Source organism: Jatropha curcas, chromosome 5 (genome assembly GCF_041381405.1).
Source record: "Jatropha curcas cultivar XTBG-Jc1 chromosome 5, XTBG_Jcur_1.0, whole genome shotgun sequence".
Lineage (NCBI taxonomy): Eukaryota > Viridiplantae > Streptophyta > Magnoliopsida > Malpighiales > Euphorbiaceae > Jatropha > Jatropha curcas.
The window spans coordinates 23,465,295-23,488,711 of NC_143155.1; the positions used below are offsets into that span (position 1 = coordinate 23,465,295).

The following is a 23,417-nucleotide window of genomic DNA, read 5'->3' on the forward strand; positions in this document are numbered from 1 at the left end:
ATATATATATATATATATATATATATATATATATATATATATATATATTACTAATTGAATCGATTTGATTGATTTTCTGGTTTATGTAAAAAGTGAGATATCCGAATCTTCTCTAATATAAGAGTTTTTACCGTTTTAGTAAAGTAAAAAAAAATAATACTTATATTGTATAGCTCTTAGCGACGGAGCTCCCTTGTGGCCTAAAGGGACCGTGATCCTCCTAAAAAAATGTTTTAAAAAAAATTTCTTATATAAAAATTAACAATGAAAATGAAAAATTTTTAATAATATAAATATAGGACACTCAAAAGTTGATTAACAAAATAATAAAAACAAATTTTGATAGAGTTTTTAGAGTTTGGGATCTTAATTTTTATATTATATAAATAAATATTCGATTATTAAATTATTTAAGTAATGATATATATAATTTTGAGACGGACACGAATGTATATATGTGTGGTATCAAATGAACATATACAATCCAATTGATTTAACCATTCATTTAACTTTTTTTTATAAACCAAAACTAATTCCAAGTAATTACATTTTCTACTTTGCGTTCGGATTGGATAGTAATTTGTACACCTCTTACCTATGGTTAAACACCAATTTTATAATAATAATAATAATCTTGCCAAAAGTTCCATTGATTAATAACTAAGCTTTATTTGATAACTAAATATGATTTTGGATTCCTACAATAATTTGAATATAAATGATTTAATTCTAATTTTACATATACAATTTGAGTATATAATTTAAAAGATGTAAAAGAAAAAAAGAAAAAAAAAATATAAGACTCGGGTATAAGATTTAAATGGAGTAAAGCAGAAACGGAAAAGGAAAATTGATTGGCCCATGCAGGTTTCGAACCTGCGACCTTCGCGTTATTAGCACGACGCTCTAACCAACTGAGCTAATAGGCCAATTGACAAAAGATTTCTTTTAAATTTATTTATATTATTTCCTTGGAATAATTAAGTTGAGTTTGAGTGGAGGTCTTCTTTGATTAGAAGCAAGTAGATTAAAGAATTGCAACTTTAGAGAAAGTGTAAAAAATTTTTTCATTTAGTTTGCATTATCAATTGTCACATTATCTTGACGAAACTGGACTTTATTCATTACCATGCTCTTATAAATAAATACAGTAGAGATTAGAAAAAAATGGAGTTGAGGTGAGGGTGAGTTACTTTATGAAGCAAAAGGTCCCAATTTTAACTGCAGTTAACATTGAATAAACAATTGTCAATCAGTGTTCTAAAACTACACTACGTTTTGGTAACCTCTTAGTATTTGACTCAATATATAAATTCACTCTGTAACTTTTCAAAATGGAAAAAAAAGATGTAACGCTTCATATAGTACAAAAGCATTAGTATAAATAAAAGCAGTATTTTGTATTGAAATAAAAACACTTCTGAATTCCAAAGAAAAATTTGAAACATTAGCATAGGTGTAGAGGAGAAAACAAAAAATTTAAACAAATTACACAAACACAACTGAAGACAAATGCCCATATTGAACAGCAAAGTTAGGTATCAACCAACTTCTCAAGCTCCCCATGAGGTGGCATCATATATACATATTAGGGAAGGGAAAACCAGACAAGCGTGCCAACTGAGAACACTAGGACCTTCTTTAATTGGTCATCACACACTAAATTTTTCCTTCTTTGGTTTAAACAAAAACATTATTGAAATGGGAACCCTCTTCTACTTATCTTTTCAATCAGTTTTTCTTTATTAAACAGGCTCTTGGTGTGCAGCTACATGAGGTCCGGACGCTATTGTGAACTGCAGACCCCTACGTTGTCCGGATTGAAGCACAAAAGCAACTTGTGTTGCTGCTAATGCTGCAGCCTCCTGAATCATCAAATTATGGTACTAAAAGTTTAGCATGAACCACAAAAGGTGGCCATAGGTGAAGGTAATAATATAATGGAATAAAAACTGAAGAATATACTAACTTGTCTTTGCCTTCGACGCTGCAAGATGCTGATGGCCCAAGCCATGATGTAACAGGGCAAAAGAAAACCAGCTGCTCGTAGCAAGAAAAGCTGCCAAGGACCAACCAGTTCATAAGAATGATGAATAATATGTCCATTCAAAAATAAACAAAGCATTTGAGCATGGGCATGGCAGAGTGCAATCGATTAGAGTGTTAAAATGTCTATTATAATTCAACTTACTGAGAAAAATGTAGACACGTCATCATCTCCATCAGCATCTGTAACAGTCAGTGCATGCCGCAAGAGGAGAAGAGCCATCAACTGGGGAAAAAAAGCAGAGTAAGCATTAAAATCAAATATAAGTTTTACGAAGGTCAATGGAGCATGAAACCTATATAATAAGAAATAGTGAGAGAAATCATAAATACAAATGGCATTTTATCCCAGGTGGCATGTCCAGGTGCCCCCCGTGAAGCCTCCCTCATATAACTTAAGTAGGTATTCCACCAAGGCTAGAATATAAAATTTTTATAGCATGGTGAAAAAGTAATTATCATGCAGAAGAAAAATAAGACCTTGAAGCTATGGGGCATATATAATGATTAAAATCAATATCTTTCTTCACTGCATCTAATGAGTATTCTATTTAATACTATCCTTCACATTTCTCATTCCATAAAATGGCATGCAGCAGAAATATTGCAAGTTTATAATTGTGTGTAATTTATCGGATAAAATTATAAATTAAAGGGCTCACAATGAGAGCAGCTGAACGGCAAAATGCAGCTCCACTAGCATTTGAAGCAGCATACTCATCATACTCAGCCTCCAGAAAATGGCGTTCTGCTTCTGCTATTGCCAATAGACGAGGATCACGCAGATCCAAAGGAGTGCCCGAGATGGTCCATCCTCCACTGAAAAAAAAAATGTGCAATAGCATGATGTGAAAATCATTATTTAAAAGTAGATGGCATAAAATGATATCTTTATAGCATATCCCAAAGATTCAACGAGCATTCTTGATGTGCATCAAATATCCAGAAGAAAAGCAAAATTGGCAAAAATTACAGAAAAATTTCAAGGACATAAGAGAGACTTTTGACCTACCCAATATCAATTGCAGTATCTTCAGTGCGAGGCGGACGAGGTGGAGCAGTATATCCAGGTTGGTAAGGCTATACGTCAAACCCAAAAAAAAAAGAATCAAGTCCAACAGATGTATCTATAAATTTATAAAATAGATCAGTTCAAACAATTTGTCAACAGTTCAAACAAGCAGCTAGTCCTAGTCCAATCTAAAAGATACATACAGAATTTAGATGATTACCACCACTTCTGAAGATTCTAAACAATATTCATGAGGATCAACGATAAATTAAGTTAGCAAAAATATGAGCACTTTTGGTGCAAGGACTTCAAGGATATTTTATGCAACTGGTCACAGTTCATTATTATGCATTACATAGAAGAACAAGATGATAGTTTGTACAAGTGAAAATATGCAACATCTGATCATTCTTATTAAACTAAATTAAATTCTAATCAAGCATGAAAGACTTAAACAATACTCAATAAACATACCTGATGGCAAATCTCACAAGAGATATCTCCTTTCTCATTACACCAATGCTGAACGCACTTCCTATGAGCATACTGGATAAAAGATAGAGCAGCCATTAGTAAATGTGGAAAACATATCAGCCAAAAGTAATAATAATAATAACAATAGTAGGAGTGTAAAACTCTATTTCATATGAACACCAATTCCTAGTTGAATCTACAAAAAATTGAACTGCTGACCAATCACTTTAGATTGGATCCCATTGAAGTTTAATCCAATGGCAAATTAACTAGAATCATTGCAAGATAGATTTCAATCGAAAGCGGGCATATAATAGATTGAATAATGTAATGGGCCATTCCAACATAAATTGCACAACGCCATGATGGTAACATACTTCTAATCATTGTGAAGACTGCAATTACAGGGCAAGATACAGGCATTAGCATCATTAGGAAATAAGGATACAATTATCTGGTTTGAATTATATCCAAATAACACAAAATAAGAGCAAATATGTAAATCAATTCTCCGACGGAACAACACTCCTAAACATCGAACAAAAAATTAATGCTTTAGCTCAATAAATGGATATACTAACATTAACCAATAACCAAGATTCATCATTCAATATTGTAACATGCAGTCACCAGCACCAAACTTACATTGACAAATAAAAATTCAAAATTTAAATTTAAAACATAAAAAATAAAATGAAATAATTAATTAAGTTTGACCTTGAGACTGCCGCTACAGGCACAGGGAGTCTCCATGTTGTTAACAGAATCCTCTTCCTGGCAAATGCGACACTCCGCCACCTGAATCAACGGCTTATCCTCGTCGTTGTCCTCCTCGTTCCTCTCCTTCCCCAAACCAGCACTATCAGTTTCCTCATCAGGCCGAGAACAGGAAGGCCCAGCAGCAGCCTCCACAGGTTTGTGATCAGCCTCCGCCTCCACCGGCGGCCTGATCAACCGATCCACGTACAGCACCACGTGATCACTCATTTTCAAAATTGAATTGCTCCTCTACGAATCCCCTCGAAAGAACTCAACAAAAGAAAATCCTAATTGAAAATATGGATCAATCCCAGAAAAAGGTGAAACATTTAAGACGAATTAGAGTCTTAGAAACCTAAGATCACGCTATTCAAACAGCGGATCGCAGGTTTCTTAGAAATTTCAAAGAAAGAGATTGAGAGAGAAAGAGAGAGAGTGAAAAAAGGAAAATATAGATATTTCTTTTCTTACCCGATAAATTTTTGTATTTAAGCGAAATGGGTATGCTTTTGTTTTTTATTAGAGAGAGAAAATTCCGCGTTTTCTAAGGATGGAATGGGAACATAGAGAACATTTAGGATTTATCAACCATATTTAATATTATTATAATTATAAATTTTTGGGAGTTTTTGTTATTTTGTATTTTTGCTTTTCTCAATTAGGCCAACGTTGGTATATTTCAAAATGTTGTTTTTTCCTGTCCAGGTTCACCCGTTATAATTCGATTTAGCTCCAGGGAATCCAATCCAATTCAACGATGTGTTTAAAAATATAATAAGTTAGGTTGGATGGGTATTTTTTATAATTAACGGATCGAGTTAGATTAGTGATTTACTAGATAAATTTAAAGGTCTAACTACATTCAGAAATAAATTATAAATAATTTAATTGATTTGATTTACAATTTCGAATACTATTGCTTTTGGAGTATATTGTAGTTTAAATTAAATATATTTTATAATTATGTTGCTGATTATTTTTAATTTTATTGGTTGTCTTTTTTATTATGAAATTTAACTTTTCATTGTTAATTATGATTATGATGATAATAATAATGAACATGTTAAGACATTTACTTTTAATATTGTCATTGAAATATATTTGTAGTTTGTGAAAATTTCACATCATTAATTAAATTTCACAATATTATACATTAGTAAATTTGCTTCAATTTTTATATATTTTTCTAGATGTAGATATATAGATAGATAGATAATAAAAAATTTCTATTTCTTTTTTCTAATAATTAACGAAATCAATAATATTATTTAATAATTCAATAAGAATTTCAAAATGAAGTTTCTTATACTGTTACAAATTTGTAAATGAAAATGAATTTTTAATTATACATATTAATAAAAATAAAAATAAAAAATCAAATGCCTTTTCATTTGTAGAATAATTTTTTACCTAACCACCTTCTTCCTTTTTTTTTTTACTTTTTTTCCACCTAAACGCAGCGAGTGTCAATCTGTTTTCAGTGTCATCAAATAAAAATCATTTAAGGGCTCAGACTGAACAAATAAAACTACAAGGACTTAATAGACAAAAATTCATAACATAGTTACATAAGGGAAGGTAATAAAAACAGAAGAGTGAGGAATTAACTTCAACAGAATATATATGATGTTCTAACCACTTCTAACTAGAAACTAAACCAATGCCCACTTTATTTTTGGCATCTTTGGTGCTTGCGCTGATGGTTTTATCAGTGTCCTACAAAAAACACGATAGTCATGAACCATCAACAGTTGACATCAGAATGTTTAGCCGTAATATTGGAATGTAATATAATAAAAATATATTTGTAATATAATGTTTACTCTATATTGTGATGTGAAAGAAATACTGATGAACGTGTATTGGTGGAGAAATTTTGTGGATAGTGACTCGGGAATACATTGGTGTAACTGGAAGAAGCTTGCTAGAAGAAAAGATCAAGGCGGACTGGGTTTTCGAACTATTCAAGAAAGTGCAAGTTCCACCTAAAGTTGCCAATTTCATCTGGAGATTAGCCTCAAATATTCTGCCAGTATAACAAAATCTAGTAATTCGAAGAATTCCCTTGGACCCCATTTGTACATCGTGTAATGCAGAAGGTAAATCTATTTTACGTGGCTTATGGTATTGTTCTTTTGCAAAGGAATGTTGAGAATTACTTGATGGGGAACACTTCGGAGATATTAAGGACTGGTTTCTGTTGTTTAAATCAAACTGTGATAGACAGAAGTGGGAGCTGTACTTCTGCTTGTTGTGGTCTATATGGTTTTCCAAAGGAATAAGGTTGTATATATGTGATAATAGATACCTCAATGCTCAAAAGTGTATATACTGATCCAAGCAAATGCTTCCGGATAGGAAAGGCGGTGTCCCGTATTATTATTCCCTCTTTCCTAGTTTATTGGAGACCATCTGGGCAGAATGCTATACTGAAGCTTCGAATGAAGCAGGAGTTGCATGGCTATTGCGAGATGAACGCGGCCAGAATAAGGGAGGTAAACTTTCTGTTATTCATGGCTCTGGACAAACAATTTTTTGCCTTCCAAACCCTTCAATCTATAGCCATCTCTTTCCGTCAGCCGGTCTGTGTTCTCCTTCTATCGAAAGACGTCTTACCATGGCTTCTATAACGAATTCCCTCGTCAAAGGCAACTGTTGTTGACAACGTCGTCGTGTCGTATGGACATCAGCTATAACCGCCCCAAATGGGCTTGCTGGGTCCATTTTCAAAGTCCAATTGAGTAATTGGGCTAAAAATTGGGTTGAGCCTCAAAGAATGGTTTTTTAAGGAATTAGAATTCTCAAATGTAACAAAAATTATGGATTATGAAATAGAATAACAAAAATGAATAAGAAATAAATAAGGGATGTTTGTACACCATAATTATGGGCAACTCTTATCCCATCCATGGTTTGGATTGGAAGGCTCTCATCACAAGATATTTTTCTTCAAAATCTTATCTTATCTTCTTCTTATGAAATATATTTGCATAAAAATAAAATTAAATGCTTGTGGGTGGATGCTTATCTATCCACCACCCCCAATTAATTCAAACAAGATAAATAAATAAATAAATAAAAACATTAAATACTTAATGTGAATTTTGTGATACATATTAAGGTGGACTGTGGCCATAAATGGTGGGGCCTCATCATTAAATGTGAAGAGAAGAGACAATTTGAGTTTGGGCCATTAGAATTTAAATACATTTGAAAATTTGAAAGAAAAGACTGTTTAGGATTTATAAGAAAAGAAAAGGTATTGGTTCTGTTATTTTGCTGAGAAAATGAAAGGGTGTGGGCATGTTCGGACAACGCGCGTGGTTTTTGATGATGACATGATTGTCAGAGTATTGTTCTAATCAATTAAGAGGTTTTTTGACTGTTTTGGGGCAATTTGGAAGGCTTAGGGTTTTGGTATTTTTGTCATTTAGTCGTAATTTAAAAAACGAGTAGCTTCTTTTTAATTTTTAATTATAACCCATAAGCATGCTCTTAATCTCTTGTCATGTCAAAGCTGAGAATAGAATTAATGCCTCTCTCTCTCTCTCTCTCTCTCTATGTATCATTTCGTATTCATAGATATTTTTTAGACTAATAAAATATGCTTTTTTGTTTTCTATCTTGGATTCTAATCAATCATGATTGGAGAAGATTAATCTCTATTTTAAAGCATAAAACGACAAAACAAATATCACATCTTTACCACCATTTGCGATTTCTGATTGTGCTCGTCCACATGCTTTGCTCCTTCTTCTCCTTTTTCTTTTTTCTTTTTTTTTTTAATTTTTCTGACCTTTTTGGGATATTAATCACTGAAATTCAGTTCTCCTAACCAATTAGGCCTGTCTAGCCGTGCTTATCAAGCTACTTTTTTTAAAAGAAGCCAAAAAAAAAAAAAATCTAGTTTAACTTCTTAATTTACAAGAATAAAACTAATTTATAAATTTTATCAATTACAATGCAACAATATATTAATAATTTAAATAATGTGAATTTTCAATAGAAATAGTTAAGTTAATGAAGAATTGGAATGGGTCAGATAATTTTGACTCTTGTTTTGGATTTCTTAACTTAGCACCCACAGGATGCCAAACTTTCTAAAGTCTCCCAAGTACGATAGGAATTCATTTTCGTTTAATTACAATTTTAAATTTTTGTACATGAAGTTTTTTTTTTTAAAATGTTCAGGAGAAATTATTCTTTTAATATATTTGTTAAACATAGAGATTGTGTCTATTTTAATTGGCTAATCATTTGCATTATAAATGATCGAAATAATGATTTAAGTCATTGTATCAATTTCAAAAGTATTATTTACTATGCAAATGCTATCTGTTTGAACCGTTGCATTTGGGTCAAAGAAAAAAAAATGTAATTACCATTAGGTTGTTAACGTTTTATATAATAAAAATAAGTTTTTTCGGTGAATTATAATACGAGGTTAATCTCGTTATTCATAGAGGATTTTCATATTAACGGTAAAACATTAATTAATGCGGCTAATTAAATTAATGGTTAGTGGTTACTCATTGTGGTAGCTTGATTATGTGTCGGCAAACTACATTACGTGCAGCCGCAATAAAATGCTTTCTTTTGAAAACACGTGATAAGAAAAAGGCAAAATGATGATTAGGAGTAACCCTAAAACAACATATTTTAATGCTTAATTTTTACAGGTGTCACCCAAAATTTGATAAATTTATTCTTTTTTTGGTAAAATATTGGACTCCATCTCCATCCTTCAAGGCTTAACCAGCCTTTGTACATAAAATATTAAGTTCCTGCAAGAGCAAGTTAGCTTTTGGTGGTCACTAGACATTGTCAATTTACAATCATGCGAGGGCAACGAGCTAGTAACATTTGAATGTTAAAAACTCATTTTGCGAATGAAACTGCATTTTCAAACACTCAATATGTTAGTGGAAGAAAACAAAAAATTAGGGCAATTTGAAGGAATCGCCATCTAAAATGTCCGTGGAGACAATTTTTGTAGCCATAGATCCCCTCTATAATAAATATGCTTTGTCTTGGAGATCATATTCAAAGGGTTATGAGCTCTGCATCGTAGGTGCAAACTGTCCTTTGGTACTAATGGCTGATCCTATGTATGTGCCACGTGTTTGGACTGTGTTGCAGGACCCTGCCCTTAATTTTATACAGTGATCTTCAAAACAGCCAATTCCCTGGTGAAAATCCCACATAAAATCAAAATCCCCTACAAACCCATATTAATAATTATTAGTTTTTATGGCTCTTGTCCCTTTGCCCTAACAATAAATATATCAATTAATTAATGTAACAATATTAATATTTATTAATTGATCTGTATATATGATTTGCATTTTGTTTGAGATTATTATTAAAAAAAATTATTTAAAAGTTTTAATTTTAATTAGGGGTTTTAAGTATGGAGTGCCCTAACCAAGAGACCCCTCTCCTAATATTTGAAAAAAAGGTTTTTGGATCTTGTGGAGTTTTCATTACACAGTTTTACTAACCCTCAATATATGTATTTATAAATACTCAAACCACAATTATATCAGTAAACCTCTAATATATTTGTTAGCACCATCTTCATTTCATATATCCATTTTAATATATATTTTTTCCATTCACCTATTGGAGTAGAAATTGCTCTAAAAACTTAACTATCCCCCACCCCACAGACCAACCAAAAGCCCTGTATGATTAAGCCATGGACTTAACCACAAGAAACCCTCAAACCAAAACTCCCGACTCAGATACTGATACCGAAACCCCACTTCAGACCCACCTTTCCAGAGCCTTATCTCTCACTAATGGCTCCCCCTCATTTCACCCACCACCGCAAACGGTGGTTTCTTACAAAGAATGTCTCAAGAACCATGCTGCTACTCTTGGTGGTTTAGCCTTAGATGGCTGTGGTGAGTTCATGCCTAGCCCTTCTGCTTCGCTTTCTGACCCAACTTCCCTCAAATGTGTTGCTTGTGGTTGTCACCGTAATTTCCACCGCCGTGACAGCCTTCAACCACCGCCGGTGGTGGCTTTTCACTGGAGTACTTCGAGCCCAAGTCCTGGGCAAACGAGTTCAGGACCGAGTCATAGTGATCCAAATTCGCCGGCTTCACCGATTCCACAACAGTCTGTTTACCCATCTGCACCGCATATGCTTTTGGCTTTAAGCACGGGTCATTCTGGACCGTTTGAGGAGAATCATCATCATCAGATGAATCATCCAACGGTGATGAACCCACATGGGAAAAAAAGAGCAAGAACTAAGTTCACTGAGGAACAGAAAGAGAAGATGCATCTCTTTGCAGAGAAGTTAGGGTGGAAAATGATGAGAGCAAATGATGAGAAGATAGTGGAAGAGTTTTGCAGCGAAGTTGGGGTTAAAAGAAATGTCTTTAAAGTTTGGATGCATAACAACAAGCATAGGAAAGAGAAGGGTGGTTGTGATATTAACAAGAAAATTGTTAATTTTAACTGCGACAGTAACTACGGTAGTTACCAGATTGAGAGCAAAATTGCTTCTCTTGATGATGGGTCTTCTCCTTCTTCATCTTAATCGAGAAAGGAACAGAAGCTAGTAAGTAGTAAGCATGGAGATTTTTTTTCTTTCTTCCTTTTGTGGTTCTCTTTTTCTTGTTTTTCTGGTATTTTTGTTTCTTGTTTTCTTGATTAATTAGTGATTAGTGATCACTAATTACTGACGATGAAGGATCAGACATTCAGAATAGAAGCTAGGATGACAATTAAGGGAAAATTAATTCTCTTGCTGATCTTTATTAATTATTAACAATCTGGGTATCAAATGTTTATTTTTCTTTCTTTCTTTCTTTGTATAATTATAATCAAGAAGTAGAAGAGATGTCATTAATTCATTACTGGCTAGGCATGGATGTGACTAATTGGTATTTCTGGTGACTATAGCTATAGCTTTCATTAGGCAAGGGTTTTCAATTTCTCATTATATTCATGATCTAATTAATTGCTATTAATCCATATTTTGTTTTTGAGTTACAGTTTCCCAATGGAAGGTAAATAAAAATTGAAATGAGAATAAAAACAAAAAACCCTCTCTCTTTCTTTACTCTCCATGCTCATATTGTGTCTTGTACAAAGCTGGAGCCTTATCACTTTTGGGTGCAATTTGTTATGACATGTTATCTGCAATAATGTCCTTTTCCATTTTGTAGAGGGCAACTCTACTGTTGCAGAATATGCACCCTTGTCCTATAGGGATGATGGCTCTGTCCTGCTCTATTTGGGTTTGGTACAACTTGCTCTCAGCTAAAAATCCCTTATTTGTTCTTTTTTTTTTTTTTTTTTTTTTTTTTTGGTGTTTCTTTGGTTGTTGCTGTAGTTGAAAGGAAAGTTACCCTCTTGCCTTCAATACCCATAACGCATTATAATTTATAAGCATAGTGGGTGGTTTTAGGGTTTAAAGTTGCACCTTTTGTACTTTTTTATCGTAAATTGTAGGAAAAAATGGGGTCTAAACAAGTTTTATCTTGAATTGTATGCAAGAAAAGAGACATTATCGCTTGGTATTAGTAGGAGAAAGGTATGAAGAGAAATTAGGGAAATAGAAATCCTGCTTCAAAGGGTTATGACATGTTTGTGTATTTGCGCAAGATATTGTTAAAATAGGCTTTAAAGGGTAGGTGGCTTTTTTGATTAATCCATGTTAGGTGACATAAGCAGCTGGTTTGAATGAGCATTACCACCTTTCCTTATTTGGGCGGTTGATGGAAGCGGCAAGTTTTGTTTCTTTCTTCTTCTACTTTCTAATTATGTATCGTAAAGCTGCTTCAAAACCACTTTAATTAATTAATTATTATTATTTTATTATTTTGAGTCCCTTGTGATGATTGTATATGCCTTGAAAACCTACCACATGCATTGTATCCTACACTATTAAAATGCAAGCCAGAAGACTGCACATGATGAATTTATTTACAATCCTTTTTGTTTTTTTTTTTGACTCACTTTACGCTTCTTGGGCCCCAGAACCGGCCGCAGGTCTGATTCCGATGAATCAAATCAAAATCGGTCTAGGGTGGTCGTTTATATAATCGAACTAAATTAATTATTTAATTAATAATCTTCACCGTAATGTAAGTGTCCAGTCTTTTTCAAACACACCTCTGCTGCCTTAATATCTTTCAGTTGCTTTGGTACAAAACAATCAAAGTGCATTTCATAGATTCAGCACTGAAAGCTTAGTTGGGAAGAATCTGGCATGTCTCTGCAGAACTTACAAGTCATACTAGGAGGCGTCAAATGCAAGCAGTGATCGGTTCTTTCTTCCAACCAAGCCAGTCTCTTTTCAAAACTCAATACCCCAATATGCATTAGTCGGATATCAACCTGTACAACCCTAGCACAAGATCGAAGCAAAATGTAATAATCTGCGTGAGCAACATAAGTCAAGGCACCGCCACCCCTCTTCCTCGTGTAATGAAGGTAATCAAATCTTTTGAGTTTGGCTCTTGGTGCAATGTAGCAGAATCTATTCTCTTCCATGTCTAACTTAAGCCGTCTAATGGCTTCTTTCTCTTCGAGTGCCTCTTCTGAGTCTTTGCTGCATTCTAAGTTTTGATCTTCCTGTGCTTCATTGGAAAATTGGTCATTATCCAGACTCTGCTGTCGGCTACATTCAGGGGGGTTGTCAGTACTGCTCCGACTACCAGACGGACTGTCATGCCATCCTTCTCTAACTTCCTTCGTTTCCAACAGATTTTTAACACATTCATCATCATTCCTTGATCTCTTTTGGTTAAAAACAGTATTACTTGGCATCCGAGGCTCTTGTGCCAGCTCAGACTCCTGATATCCAAAAAAGAAGAAAAAAAGAAGCTTGAAATCAAAGTTCGCTATCTAATATTTTGATTCTTGATAATAACTGCGGAACATGCAGTTTTTATTAGAAGAAAACATCCCACCAAAACAAGAAGCTATTAGGCCAGGGTTGATAATGTAAAATTGGAATGCAACTTCTCTGTCACAATCTTTGATTTCAGGAAAATTATAAAATATTGATGTACTAAATTTCAGAATCTAATGGAAGCGAATTGCACAAGTCACATATGGCATGAAAAGATAAGAAATCACGCTTACATGCAGCAGCACATATTTAAGAAATAAAATTAGAGTTTTACTTGCATCATACAATCTAAGAACATATAACGTTACTCAAGACTGCAGTTTAACACAGTACCATGCAATTTACTTCAGCTTATCATTATTATTCTTCGTTCCCTTTTATGCACCTAAAAGGAATAATAATATCATGAACTTGATAGAAGGCAGCTGCAGCTGACTGTATCAACAAAATACTTGTACAGATACATTTGAGCAAAAAACATAAAAATCTATAGATTCCAATGGACCCTTGAAAAGTCAAGGAAGATAATAACAAAATATTGAGATCCCTAAGAAAAAACTTTTAGTAACATCTAAACGATAAAATTGTTAGTATTCCAATAAAGTAATTGACTATGTTTAACACATTTATATCCTAAATTCTAGTAGTCAGAATCCTCGTGTAAATTACATCCAATTTCGTACTTTGTTATTTATAAGTGTTCTAATGTCTTCAATTTTTAAGATAATAATCAATGAACAAATATTGCAGGGTCACTTTCCAGTTGTGTTCCAAACTTACCATGAAGAACATTGAATTAACATTCAGTAAAGTACTATAGACAATTAGAAGGCTAGAAGCATAGGATTAATCTGAAATCTACCGTGAGATACAAAGACTAAATTGACTTTTACAAAATGGAACAAACTTTCAGCATGAGCATACATCTGAAAATAAAGATGACATAAACATTCAGTATATAAATTAACTTTCCTCTGATTAATTAATATTACCTGTTCATTCTGGTAGAAATCCCATAACTTATCTATTAATTCTTCTTCCACTCGATAATCTGTACGTGAAGGTCCTGCTCCGGCAAATACCACATCCTTACAATATTGGAGGTATGAGGGCAAGTCCTTTGCAAACTCTGCAGGAGCAAAAAGGGAAAATTACGAGGCTGGGAGATTACAGCTACAAGAACTTTTCTAGAGCATGAGAGTCAATTATAAAGCAGCAGCCGAGCTTCCAAGTAATTACCATAGGTGTCAACAATCTTGGTGTACGTTGCTTCTAGGTGGTGCAGCAATAACTCTGCTGAACCCAAACCAGGCTTCTGAACGTGTGATGGATTTCTAATGAATTTTTCACCAGAATCATCCATCCTATGAAGGAAGGAAGCAGAAAATTTTCCAGCATCACCCTCCATTTCAGAAGTAAATATTGAATCTAATGCATCTGTATGACAAGAACGGGAAGCAGAGCACTTGCGCCTCAACAAACTCCTTTCCCATGCCCCAAAACCATTAATGTTATAGAGCATTCTTATAGCCACAATAAGTATTGACATTACACAGATCCGTGTAGGAAGCCTAAGCTCACTTGTTGATAACCATAAATCTGGGGGCAGTGACCATTCATATATGCGGAGTGCATGTGGAAGAACTTCTTCAACTGGAAGAGAGAGCTTCTTAAGATAGCGAGCAGCTATTTTGTAGAAGTTCACTGGCGGTAAATGTAAACCTATTGACTCAGCAATTCTCGCTGCCATTGGCTCCAAATTCTGTACAGGAACTGTTTGAGAAGGCCTAAACATTAGACTTGAACTGATAGGACAAGCAGCTGAAGCACGTTCAAAGCGTTTTTCAATTTCAACATGAGCATCAAAGTACGGAAGTTTTCCTTCGAGCGACCACTTTAGTATATCTGTTGGCAAAATTGCTTCCCTAGCAACATGACAAGACAAAAATGAAATAGCTAGAGAATGAGATAATGGTATTTTCTTCCTTAAACATTGAAACCAGACATTCACTGCGCGCTGACCGTATGCGTTGTGGGGCTCCTTTCTGTTACGAGGCCGATGATTTGTTGGTTTTCCTGAAAAGGGGGGAAAAAACATTCATTCAAAACTTGACATCTAACCCACATGATACAATCAGATATCAATATTCCGTATAAACCCAGTGAAGCTAGTGCAAAAACTAATAAACAATAATTCTAACAAAAAACCAAAAAATCATAAAGCATAGAAACATAACTCACTATCATGTCTATATGATTGTGTTATTTCAAAATTATAAATTTCAAATGCCATAGTAACAATAACCATCCCCTTTACACAAAATTCATAAAAACCAAACTGTAATGAAAAGATTTTAAAATTCAACAAAAAGCTTCAAAGTTTCTTTCTTTACCTACTGTTTGGGTCTCGGATTCCAGCAACACTTCATCTGCCCAGCCATCCTCATAAACCCCAGTGGAATACAAGTACCTTAACCAGACAGTTCCAGCAATACCACAAATCAAGGGACTTGCATTGAATTTCTCTACAAGAGCCTCACACTGCAACTGAATCATCCACTGCATCCCCATCACATACCTAAACCTCACCTCATTGTAATATTCCTCATAACTCAACTTCCCATTGGCACGCGAGCCGAAATCGTCAGGCTCCATGGGCCCCACCCCGTCCAAATTCTGATTACTATAGTTATAATCGTTCTGCGTTTCTCTCTTCGCTTCGATTTTAGTAGCAGTTTTATTGTCTTCTTCTTCCTGCGTGAATCGGAGCCAGGCTTGAGAGGACGGGTCGTTTTGGACATGCTGGGAGAGGCGTGGGCGTCTGGCGCTGTAGAGTATACTGCCTCCGTCTGCATTGAAAACATCATCGTCAGCGACGCCCGTCAAGATGATGTCGTCGGCCTGGGCGCCGCACTCCTGGCAATAATAGAAGCCGTCGGATTCATCAAGGCCGACATGGCCGCACCTCCTGCATGCCCATTTTTCTTCTCCTTTGTGGTCCATTGATTTGGGTCGAGAAATTTTCGCAGCTTCGCTTAGGAACGCTGCGTTTTGTTGTAGAGAGCAGTTTGCAATGCGGTTACTCGATTAGGTTTATTTCTGGGCCCACGACTTGGAATTCGCTATTGCCTCTACTGGTTTGATTGGGCTTGAAAAGCCCAAGTCATCATTACGTATGCCTACAATAATATATCCCATTACCGAACGGCTTGTCGTTTGGAAGTCGGAATCAATATTATAATATAAAATCACTTTTAAAAAAAATAATAATAAATTAGGACATATAATTTTTTTTTAAATGAAGAAAAATTTTGAAAATGTTCGTGCCGTGATAAAATTATTAATAACGATCTAAATGGACACTCAATGTACAAAAATTAATTTGACTCTAAGATTTGAACCTGCCTAATTGTTTGGCATAATTTCACTTCTGAAACTCAAAATGTTCCCCCCATATTTAACGGCTGGAAACGTTGTCAAATAGTGAGGTTTAGAAAATAACATATTTATAATATATTACTTTAGATAAAAATTATAAAAAACAACTTGTTTTAAAAATATGTTTTTGTTTTTACTGCTGACATTATCAATGGTTGAAACTCGAAAGACAAAGTTCCTTGTCCTCCACTTCTTATAGTGCATTCCTGTCTTGAAAACTAACACAACACAAACAATATCATATTTCACCATCTATCTTAATTTCTCAGCAATTTCAACCCGTAAAGCCGAAAATACAGATTCAATTTTGAAAAAACACACTATGTTGGGAGAATAAAAAAACCTTTACGATTTACGGCATAAGGGGATTAAACCTCTTGATTTCACATTAAAAAAAAAACGGTGTATTTTAATTTAAATTCGAAGAAAAGAGAACCATTTTATTATATTTATATGTTCTTCTTTGTTATGATTATTAGGTAATAATTAATGTGATGTTCCAATAGTCGGAAAATGACACCCACCGCCGGCCTAAATCTTGAGATTTTCCTGATGATGAAAGCCGGCATTGAAAGTTAATGATGGGATTATTGAAACTAAAAGAAGAAATGACCCTTAAGTGGACTTAGTTCCTAATAACCATCATATTAATCAGAACACTTTATGGAAAATGATAAAAATGGTAGGAAATTTCTTTTCATGTATTTTTATGAATTGTGTATTATGCAAGCTAATTAAGTGGTAATTAGGGTTTTGTCTGTTTACTTACTACAACATTGGTTGTACTATCACGAGGATATCTAAGATACTGATGAATTAAAGACCATAACTTTGGCGATTTCTTTCTACAAAAGCTTCACAAAAATTTCATGACAGTCAACTTTATAATTTCTCAACTGTAATATAAAAATGATTGCGTGTCAACGAGATTAGTGTTAATCATCATTAACTTATACAATGGATTTGTTTTGGTCATCTAATTTCATTTTAGGTCATCTATGTACTGAAATGAAAATGATGAAATATGAATTGGAAACATATACTTTTAAAGAAATCATACTGTGATATGTAACATAAGCTCACGAGTTCAATTTTCTTCCTTTCATATATTTTTAAATATTGCTTTATCCTTTATAAAATAATGAGAAATAGAATTGATTTTACAGATTTCACTTTACCCTTTCCAAATACTAAGTAATAGTGTTTGCTTTTGCTAGAAAAAGTTTAATAGTTTGGCCGAGAAGGAAGAAGAAAATAAAATATACAGAGGTGTAAGAGATGACATTTTTCCAATAAAGAAAATCATGAAAAATTACCAGAGGTAAAAAATGTTGATCATCCGCCTGCTTGATTTAGATTCGATCATTTACGACAACATCCGTTACACATGATGTCTAAATATATTGACTCTGTTATCTAGGAGTCACGACCTACTATATGAGCTGCCTTAGGTTAAGCTCTATTGTCGTGAGCTAAGGACCGCAATTTTATGATCCTGCAGGAAAGAAGCATAGTCTCCCATCAGTGATCGAGAGTCGGTGCGCCCTATGGGGTGTCTTAAATCAGAATGTCAATTCTTGACCCGTGATCCGAACAGATGAGGAGTGACTGACATACCTAGTAGTCCCATTTTTTCTTTATTAAAAAAAAAATATATCAAAACATAAATTCAATACTTATATCATATAAGCGTTTAACCAAAATAAACAAAAGATCAGGCCAGGTTCCATTTCAAGTCAATAATTTAAGACAATATCAAAAACAATTGGAGAGAAAAGGAAATAAAATAGAAAGGTTGATGGATAACTTAAACTAACAAAATTTTCGATTTAATTCTCTATTTGTTTTTATTGATAATTTTAATTTAAAAATCTCGCTTCTTATATATACAGACAAAAATACATTAAAACGGATAAAATTTTATTTATGATGATTTCGTTCAAGTGAAAAAAACTTAAATTTTAAATTATTTAAATAAAAAGAGATTGAGTGTTGAATTATTATAAAATGTTATTGATATTACGCTGCGTGAGCAAAACCGCAATAACTTCAAAATTAATTTCATTTGAAGAGGACAATTGCTATTAAAGATCAATGAATCATAGAGTAATAATTAAATTTGAAAAAAAAAAAAAAGAAAAAGAAAAAGACTAAGTACCAAAATAAAGCAGGGCCACAATAGACTTCGATAACCTAAAACGTCCCCACAGACAGAAGCGTGAACTGAAACTGAAATTGGATTTTTTATTTAGTTTGAATACCCGATTGTGGACAACAAGATATAGGGCGGCAGTTGGTGGGTTTCAACTTACGTACGTGCCAAAGATTTTAATTTCTCTCTCGAATTTCCTTAAACCCTAATTAACGCTCCAAACACCACCGACCATTTTTTTTTTTTTAAAGATTTTTTTTTTTTTCAAAAATAATTAAAAATGAAGTAGAAAAATAAAAAGAAACCTCACCTTCTCTAAATTGACTCACTCCTTGAAACGTGTCACTTCACAGAAAGTCCATTCAATTGTGACATTTAATACTAAAAAAATCATATGGAAATGGAAACTCCTTTTATACGTTAAAAAAATTAAAAAAGAAAATTGACAAATTGTGACATTTATTTATTATTCACTTTATCACTTCGGACTTCGAACAATTAAGATCTAATCATTTGAAAATAAAAATATTCTGAAACGTCAAGTAATATAAAAATATAATAATTTTAAAATTAAAATACAATAAAGTCTTAAATGTTTTTTTTAAATGAGTATTAAAAATTTGAATCTCATTGATATATAATTATACTTTTGATATTAAAATTTTAAATTTAATCTAATTGATTTTCTGTGAATATAATATTTGAAATTAAAAAAATTAAAATGATGGATCGAGATTAGAATATTCATCTTTGAAGAGAGATTAAAAATTTGATTTTAATATAAATGAAATAAATATATACTATCAGCGCTGTGTTGTTGGTAGGTTGATGGAGATCGAGCTAGTTTTGATTCAGTGAACTAGAGACATTGTATGATTAATTTTGAAAAAAAAATCAATATTTTTTAACAATTAACCTAAGCAATTAAACATACCAAACCTAAGAAAATTCGCATGGCTTGTACCTGTAAACGTAGCTTTCTTTCATGAGTTGAATGAAAGGAATATCTCATTTCTGCCGTGAGTCTCGCCACTTTGATCACGCACACAGATGCCTAAATTTTGTCTCCACATATTTCACTTTCTATACAAGTGGGAAGTCCACTATCAACTATGCATTTTCGATGGAGAATTTTTATTTGTGCGCGACTCATCTGTCATTTTTATCTTTGCTTCCAATTTGAGAAAACAAGCTAATATTGAGCGAAGAATAATGGGTACCAAATTCTTTTACACGATCAGAACCCAGTTTGATTTTGTAAATAATAAATTATTTGAAATCGATTTTGTATGTGATAGTATGTATAGGGTCACCAATTTTATTTGGAACTATGCGTTTTATCTGTTTGGATTGTTATTCAGACAAATTTTCAGGTAATTCTCTGTTCTTTTTTTTTTTTTTTGGTGTTGTTTTAAAGGTTTTTGATTGATTATTGTTAGTGGGTTGTTTTAATTTTGTGCCAGGTTTCAGAAAGGTGAAAACTTTGAGAAGGATGAATCTCATCAAATTGGTTCAAGTTGGTCTCAGGATTCAGAGATTGATAAAAACAATGAAGAAGAAGAGAACTCTGTTGTTATGGAGACAAATAGGTATGAGTTCTCAACCGGGAAAGGTATATATGGGTTCGTAGAACAACCAATGACCTTTAGATTTAGTGTTCACGAAATGTTTGTTCATTCACGTAATGATGCAATTGTTAATACTCCGATAAAATTTGATTCTGGAGGCTCCATTGATCAGAATTTCCAGGATGTTGGATTGGATACAGAAAAAGCAGAAGAGAAAACAGAGAAAGCAGGGGATTTGTTCAAAAGTTTTGTTGTTGATGAGGTTTCAGAGATGAAACAAGAACATGAAAAATTAATTGAGGAGGTGAATTTTGAAGAGGAATTGTTTGTTTATGATCGTGTGGTTAATGAAGATATGGATTCTGGAAATCATGAATTGAAAACAGAGGAAACAGAGTACCCTGTTCAAAGTTTGGTCCTTGAAGAGGTTTTAGATAAGCCAGAAGTGAAAATATCAACTGAGGAGAAGAGTTATGATAAAGAACAAACTCATTCAACCACCTGTGAAATTTTGAGTGATGGAGCTGTCAATGAAGTATTAGAACCCGAAATTCCAGTTTGCATCAATGAGGAGAAGGCAGAACAAGTTTTAATTGATGGAGTTGGACTTGAAAGTTGCGTATTGGTGGATGAGGAGAAGGCAAGACATAAAAGCGAAACTGAAGCTGTTTTAATGACATGCCAATCCACAGATTCTGATGATGAATATATAGAATTACAACTCCAGAAGCAGAATTCAATTTTATTGGATGAGGAGGAGACTTTGTCTAGAAAGGATTTTAGCAAATTTGAGGACAAACATGAAGAATTGCTTGATGAGAAGGCAGATCCAGAATCAGAAGGGCACAATTCTTCAAAGTGTTATGCCCAAAGTGATGCAGATTACATGTTGGAGCACCAAGAGATAATAGACCAGCTGAAAACGGAGCTTAAATTAGCAAGAACTGGGGGTCTGCCAACTATTCTTGAAGAATCAGAATCTGAAGAATTGGAAACCCCAAGAACAGTTCAAGAATTAAAGCCAATGAAGATTAACGACCAAAAACTTGAAAGCAAAGATTTTTTAGATGGGATTCAAAAGGTTTACAAGAGCTACTCGGACAAAATGAGAAAATTGGACATCTTGAATTTCCAGACCATGCATGCACTTGGTGAGTTTAGCCATATAATTTTATCTGTCTTCTTGTATTATGTTATGGCTAATCAAATCTTAATATTTGGATCAAGAACATCTATTAATCATAATATTTTTATGTTTAAAAAGATTTTAAATAATTATTATATACTATAACAGAAAATACTACATTTGGCTAATCCACCTGATAATTTTGCAGATTTCTTTGACCAGAAGAAACCTTTTATGAAAATTATATTGAATGATATGTCTCCTTCTTCTTTATTTCTACAATTTGTACACTAATAATGTCCCTATTAAGTTACCAATCTTTTGTCTAGTCGTTGCATTCTAGATGTTTTAATCAAGTCTCTATTGCTAAAAGACCTACCTCTTCTCTTTGCCTTTTTTTCTCAGAAACTTTTAATAAAAGATCTGCAATAAGAGCAGAACTTTATCGTAATAATATCAACGTGCTTTGTGTCCCATTTCCAGGTTTACTTCAGATGAAAGAAACAGTTCAGTTTCAGACAGCTCGAAAATCATCGGTCCCAGCAATTATGTCAAGTCTTTCCCAGAATTTATGGTCTTGCAAAGGGTTTGCAGTAATTGATCCGATAAAGAAGGTAATTGCTGATATGCATAAAGATTTTGAAACCATATATGTTGGACAGCTTTGCCTTTCTTGGGAAATACTCAATTGGCAATATTGGAAAATTCAAGAATTGCAAAAACTAGATTCTCAAAGATCCTATCAATATAATCAAGTAGCAGCCGAATTTCAACTATTTCAAGTAATGATACAAAGGTTTCTGGAGAATGAGCAGTTCCAAGGTCCTAGGGTACAAAATTATGTCAAGAACCGATGTGTCCTTCGCAGTCTTCTTCAAGTTCCCCTAGTTAAAGGTAAAAAGGTTATTTCTAAATCAACCATTAATTTATTTTTGAGCCATTCATTATATTCAAGTTGCTGTAATTTCACTGCAGATGATAGTTTCAAAAGCAAAGATGAAGAAGATAAAATTACAAGTGAAATGCTAAAAAAAATTATTCAACAATCAATGATTGTCTTCTGGGAATTCCTTCACGCCGATAAAGATGAAAGCAATATGATTTCATATTCTCATAATCACCAAACTCATCATGTTAATCTGCAAGACCTTGTAGATTCAGAGCTGTTGACAGATATTCGAACTGATTTTCAAAAGGTAAGTTCTTTAATGTCTAAATCTTGTTCTAATAATCATTTTAGTCATTGGAATTAATAGCTTTCTTATGATGCAGAAGGAGAAAAAACTCAAAGATATATTAAGAAGTGGAAATTGCATAGTGAAGAGGTTCAAAAAGCAACAAGAAGGTCAAATACATGGGATTCATACATTGTTCATAGCTCAGGTGGAAATAAAATTGGTTTCAAGAGTACTAAATATGTCAAAATTAACAAGAGATCAATTGATTTGGTGTCATGAAAAATTAGACAAAATTAAATTTTGTAATAGAAAAGTTTCTGTAGAATCCTCATTTTTGCTCTTGCCATGTAGACATGGTGATCAGTAGTGACTGCAGCCATTTTGTTGCTGTAGATAAATGCATTTTAAAAAAGGCTTATACATGTAATTTTACACGTCTGGTTCTTTTTTTACAAGTTGTGATTTTGATTTGAATTACTATTTCCATGATAAGACCCACTTCTTGACTAACTAGAATAATTTATAATTTTGGGAATTTCCAATTTACTTTTTATTAATTAATCTCTAAGGTTTAAATTTAAGATTTTGTAGTTTGAAAGATGTTTTCCAATACCACTAGTGTTGTAAATTTTATTCATTATAAATTATTATTCAATTCAATATCATAAATAAAAAGTGAAATTTACAATGAACCGTAAGCTACAAAATGAAAGAATTTAAATTTAATTTTATTGAACTCGAACTAAGTTAATTTGCAATTTATAATTAATAAAATTACTCATTTACCAGCTT

At 33.2% G+C, this 23,417-nt stretch overlaps 4 protein-coding genes and 1 non-coding gene across 5 annotated transcripts; 2 read left to right on the plus strand and 3 right to left on the minus strand.

Annotated features, from left to right (window-relative positions):
• Window positions 1-855: 855 nt before the first annotated feature.
• Window positions 856-929, minus strand: TRNAI-AAU (transfer RNA isoleucine (anticodon AAU)). The gene has a single exon. It is a non-coding gene; the product is annotated as a tRNA-Ile (tRNA).
• A 446-nt stretch (window positions 930-1,375) lies between these two features.
• On the minus strand, window positions 1,376-4,773 carry LOC105630440 (uncharacterized). The gene is made up of 7 exons (XM_012212251.4): window positions 4,250-4,773; window positions 3,533-3,604; window positions 3,059-3,126; window positions 2,709-2,865; window positions 2,192-2,272; window positions 1,970-2,059; window positions 1,376-1,865 (listed from the first exon to the last, which is right to left on the minus strand). The coding sequence occupies exons 1-7, from the start codon at window positions 4,517-4,519 to the stop codon at window positions 1,746-1,748; spliced, it is 858 nt and encodes a 285-aa protein (XP_012067641.1). The 5' UTR covers window positions 4,520-4,773; the 3' UTR covers window positions 1,376-1,745.
• Window positions 4,774-9,839: 5,066 nt separating this feature from the next.
• LOC105630439 (zinc-finger homeodomain protein 11) lies at window positions 9,840-11,104 on the plus strand. The gene has a single exon (XM_012212249.4). It carries the CDS (start codon window positions 9,990-9,992, stop codon window positions 10,839-10,841), a length of 852 nt encoding a protein of 283 aa, XP_012067639.1. The 5' UTR covers window positions 9,840-9,989; the 3' UTR covers window positions 10,842-11,104.
• A 1,238-nt stretch (window positions 11,105-12,342) lies between these two features.
• MEE12 (maternal effect embryo arrest 12) lies at window positions 12,343-16,231 on the minus strand. Its single transcript, XM_012212248.4, has 4 exons — window positions 15,557-16,231; window positions 14,403-15,239; window positions 14,156-14,292; window positions 12,343-13,105 (listed from the first exon to the last, which is right to left on the minus strand). The coding sequence occupies exons 1-4, from the start codon at window positions 16,164-16,166 to the stop codon at window positions 12,485-12,487; spliced, it is 2,205 nt and encodes a 734-aa protein (XP_012067638.1). The 5' UTR covers window positions 16,167-16,231; the 3' UTR covers window positions 12,343-12,484.
• Window positions 16,232-19,657: 3,426 nt separating this feature from the next.
• LOC105630437 (uncharacterized) lies at window positions 19,658-23,080 on the plus strand. The gene is made up of 5 exons (XM_012212247.4): window positions 19,658-20,126; window positions 20,217-21,472; window positions 21,931-22,341; window positions 22,423-22,643; window positions 22,720-23,080. Exons 1-5 carry the CDS (start codon window positions 19,804-19,806, stop codon window positions 22,990-22,992), a joined length of 2,484 nt encoding a protein of 827 aa, XP_012067637.1. The 5' UTR covers window positions 19,658-19,803; the 3' UTR covers window positions 22,993-23,080.
• The last annotated feature ends 337 nt before the right edge of the window (window positions 23,081-23,417 follow it).

Coding starts and splice junctions, on each gene's coding strand:
- LOC105630437 (XM_012212247.4), top strand. CDS start 19,804: ATGCCTAAATTTTGTCTCCACATATTTCACTTTCTATACAAGTGGGAA. Junction 22,342..22,422: donor TCAAGTTCCCCTAGTTAAAG/GTAAAAAGGTTA, acceptor ATTTCACTGCAG/ATGATAGTTTCAAAAGCAAA. Junction 22,644..22,719: donor TTCGAACTGATTTTCAAAAG/GTAAGTTCTTTA, acceptor CTTATGATGCAG/AAGGAGAAAAAACTCAAAGA.
- MEE12 (XM_012212248.4), bottom strand. CDS start 16,166: ATGGACCACAAAGGAGAAGAAAAATGGGCATGCAGGAGGTGCGGCCAT. Junction 15,240..15,556: donor ATCCGAGACCCAAACAGTAG/GTAAAGAAAGAA, acceptor CCCCCTTTTCAG/GAAAACCAACAAATCATCGG. Junction 14,293..14,402: donor CAAGATTGTTGACACCTATG/GTAATTACTTGG, acceptor TTGCTCCTGCAG/AGTTTGCAAAGGACTTGCCC.
- LOC105630439 (XM_012212249.4), top strand. CDS start 9,990: ATGGACTTAACCACAAGAAACCCTCAAACCAAAACTCCCGACTCAGAT.
- LOC105630440 (XM_012212251.4), bottom strand. CDS start 4,519: ATGAGTGATCACGTGGTGCTGTACGTGGATCGGTTGATCAGGCCGCCG. Junction 2,866..3,058: donor GATACTGCAATTGATATTGG/GTAGGTCAAAAG, acceptor TTTTTTTTTCAG/TGGAGGATGGACCATCTCGG. Junction 1,866..1,969: donor AGCGTCGAAGGCAAAGACAA/GTTAGTATATTC, acceptor TTGATGATTCAG/GAGGCTGCAGCATTAGCAGC.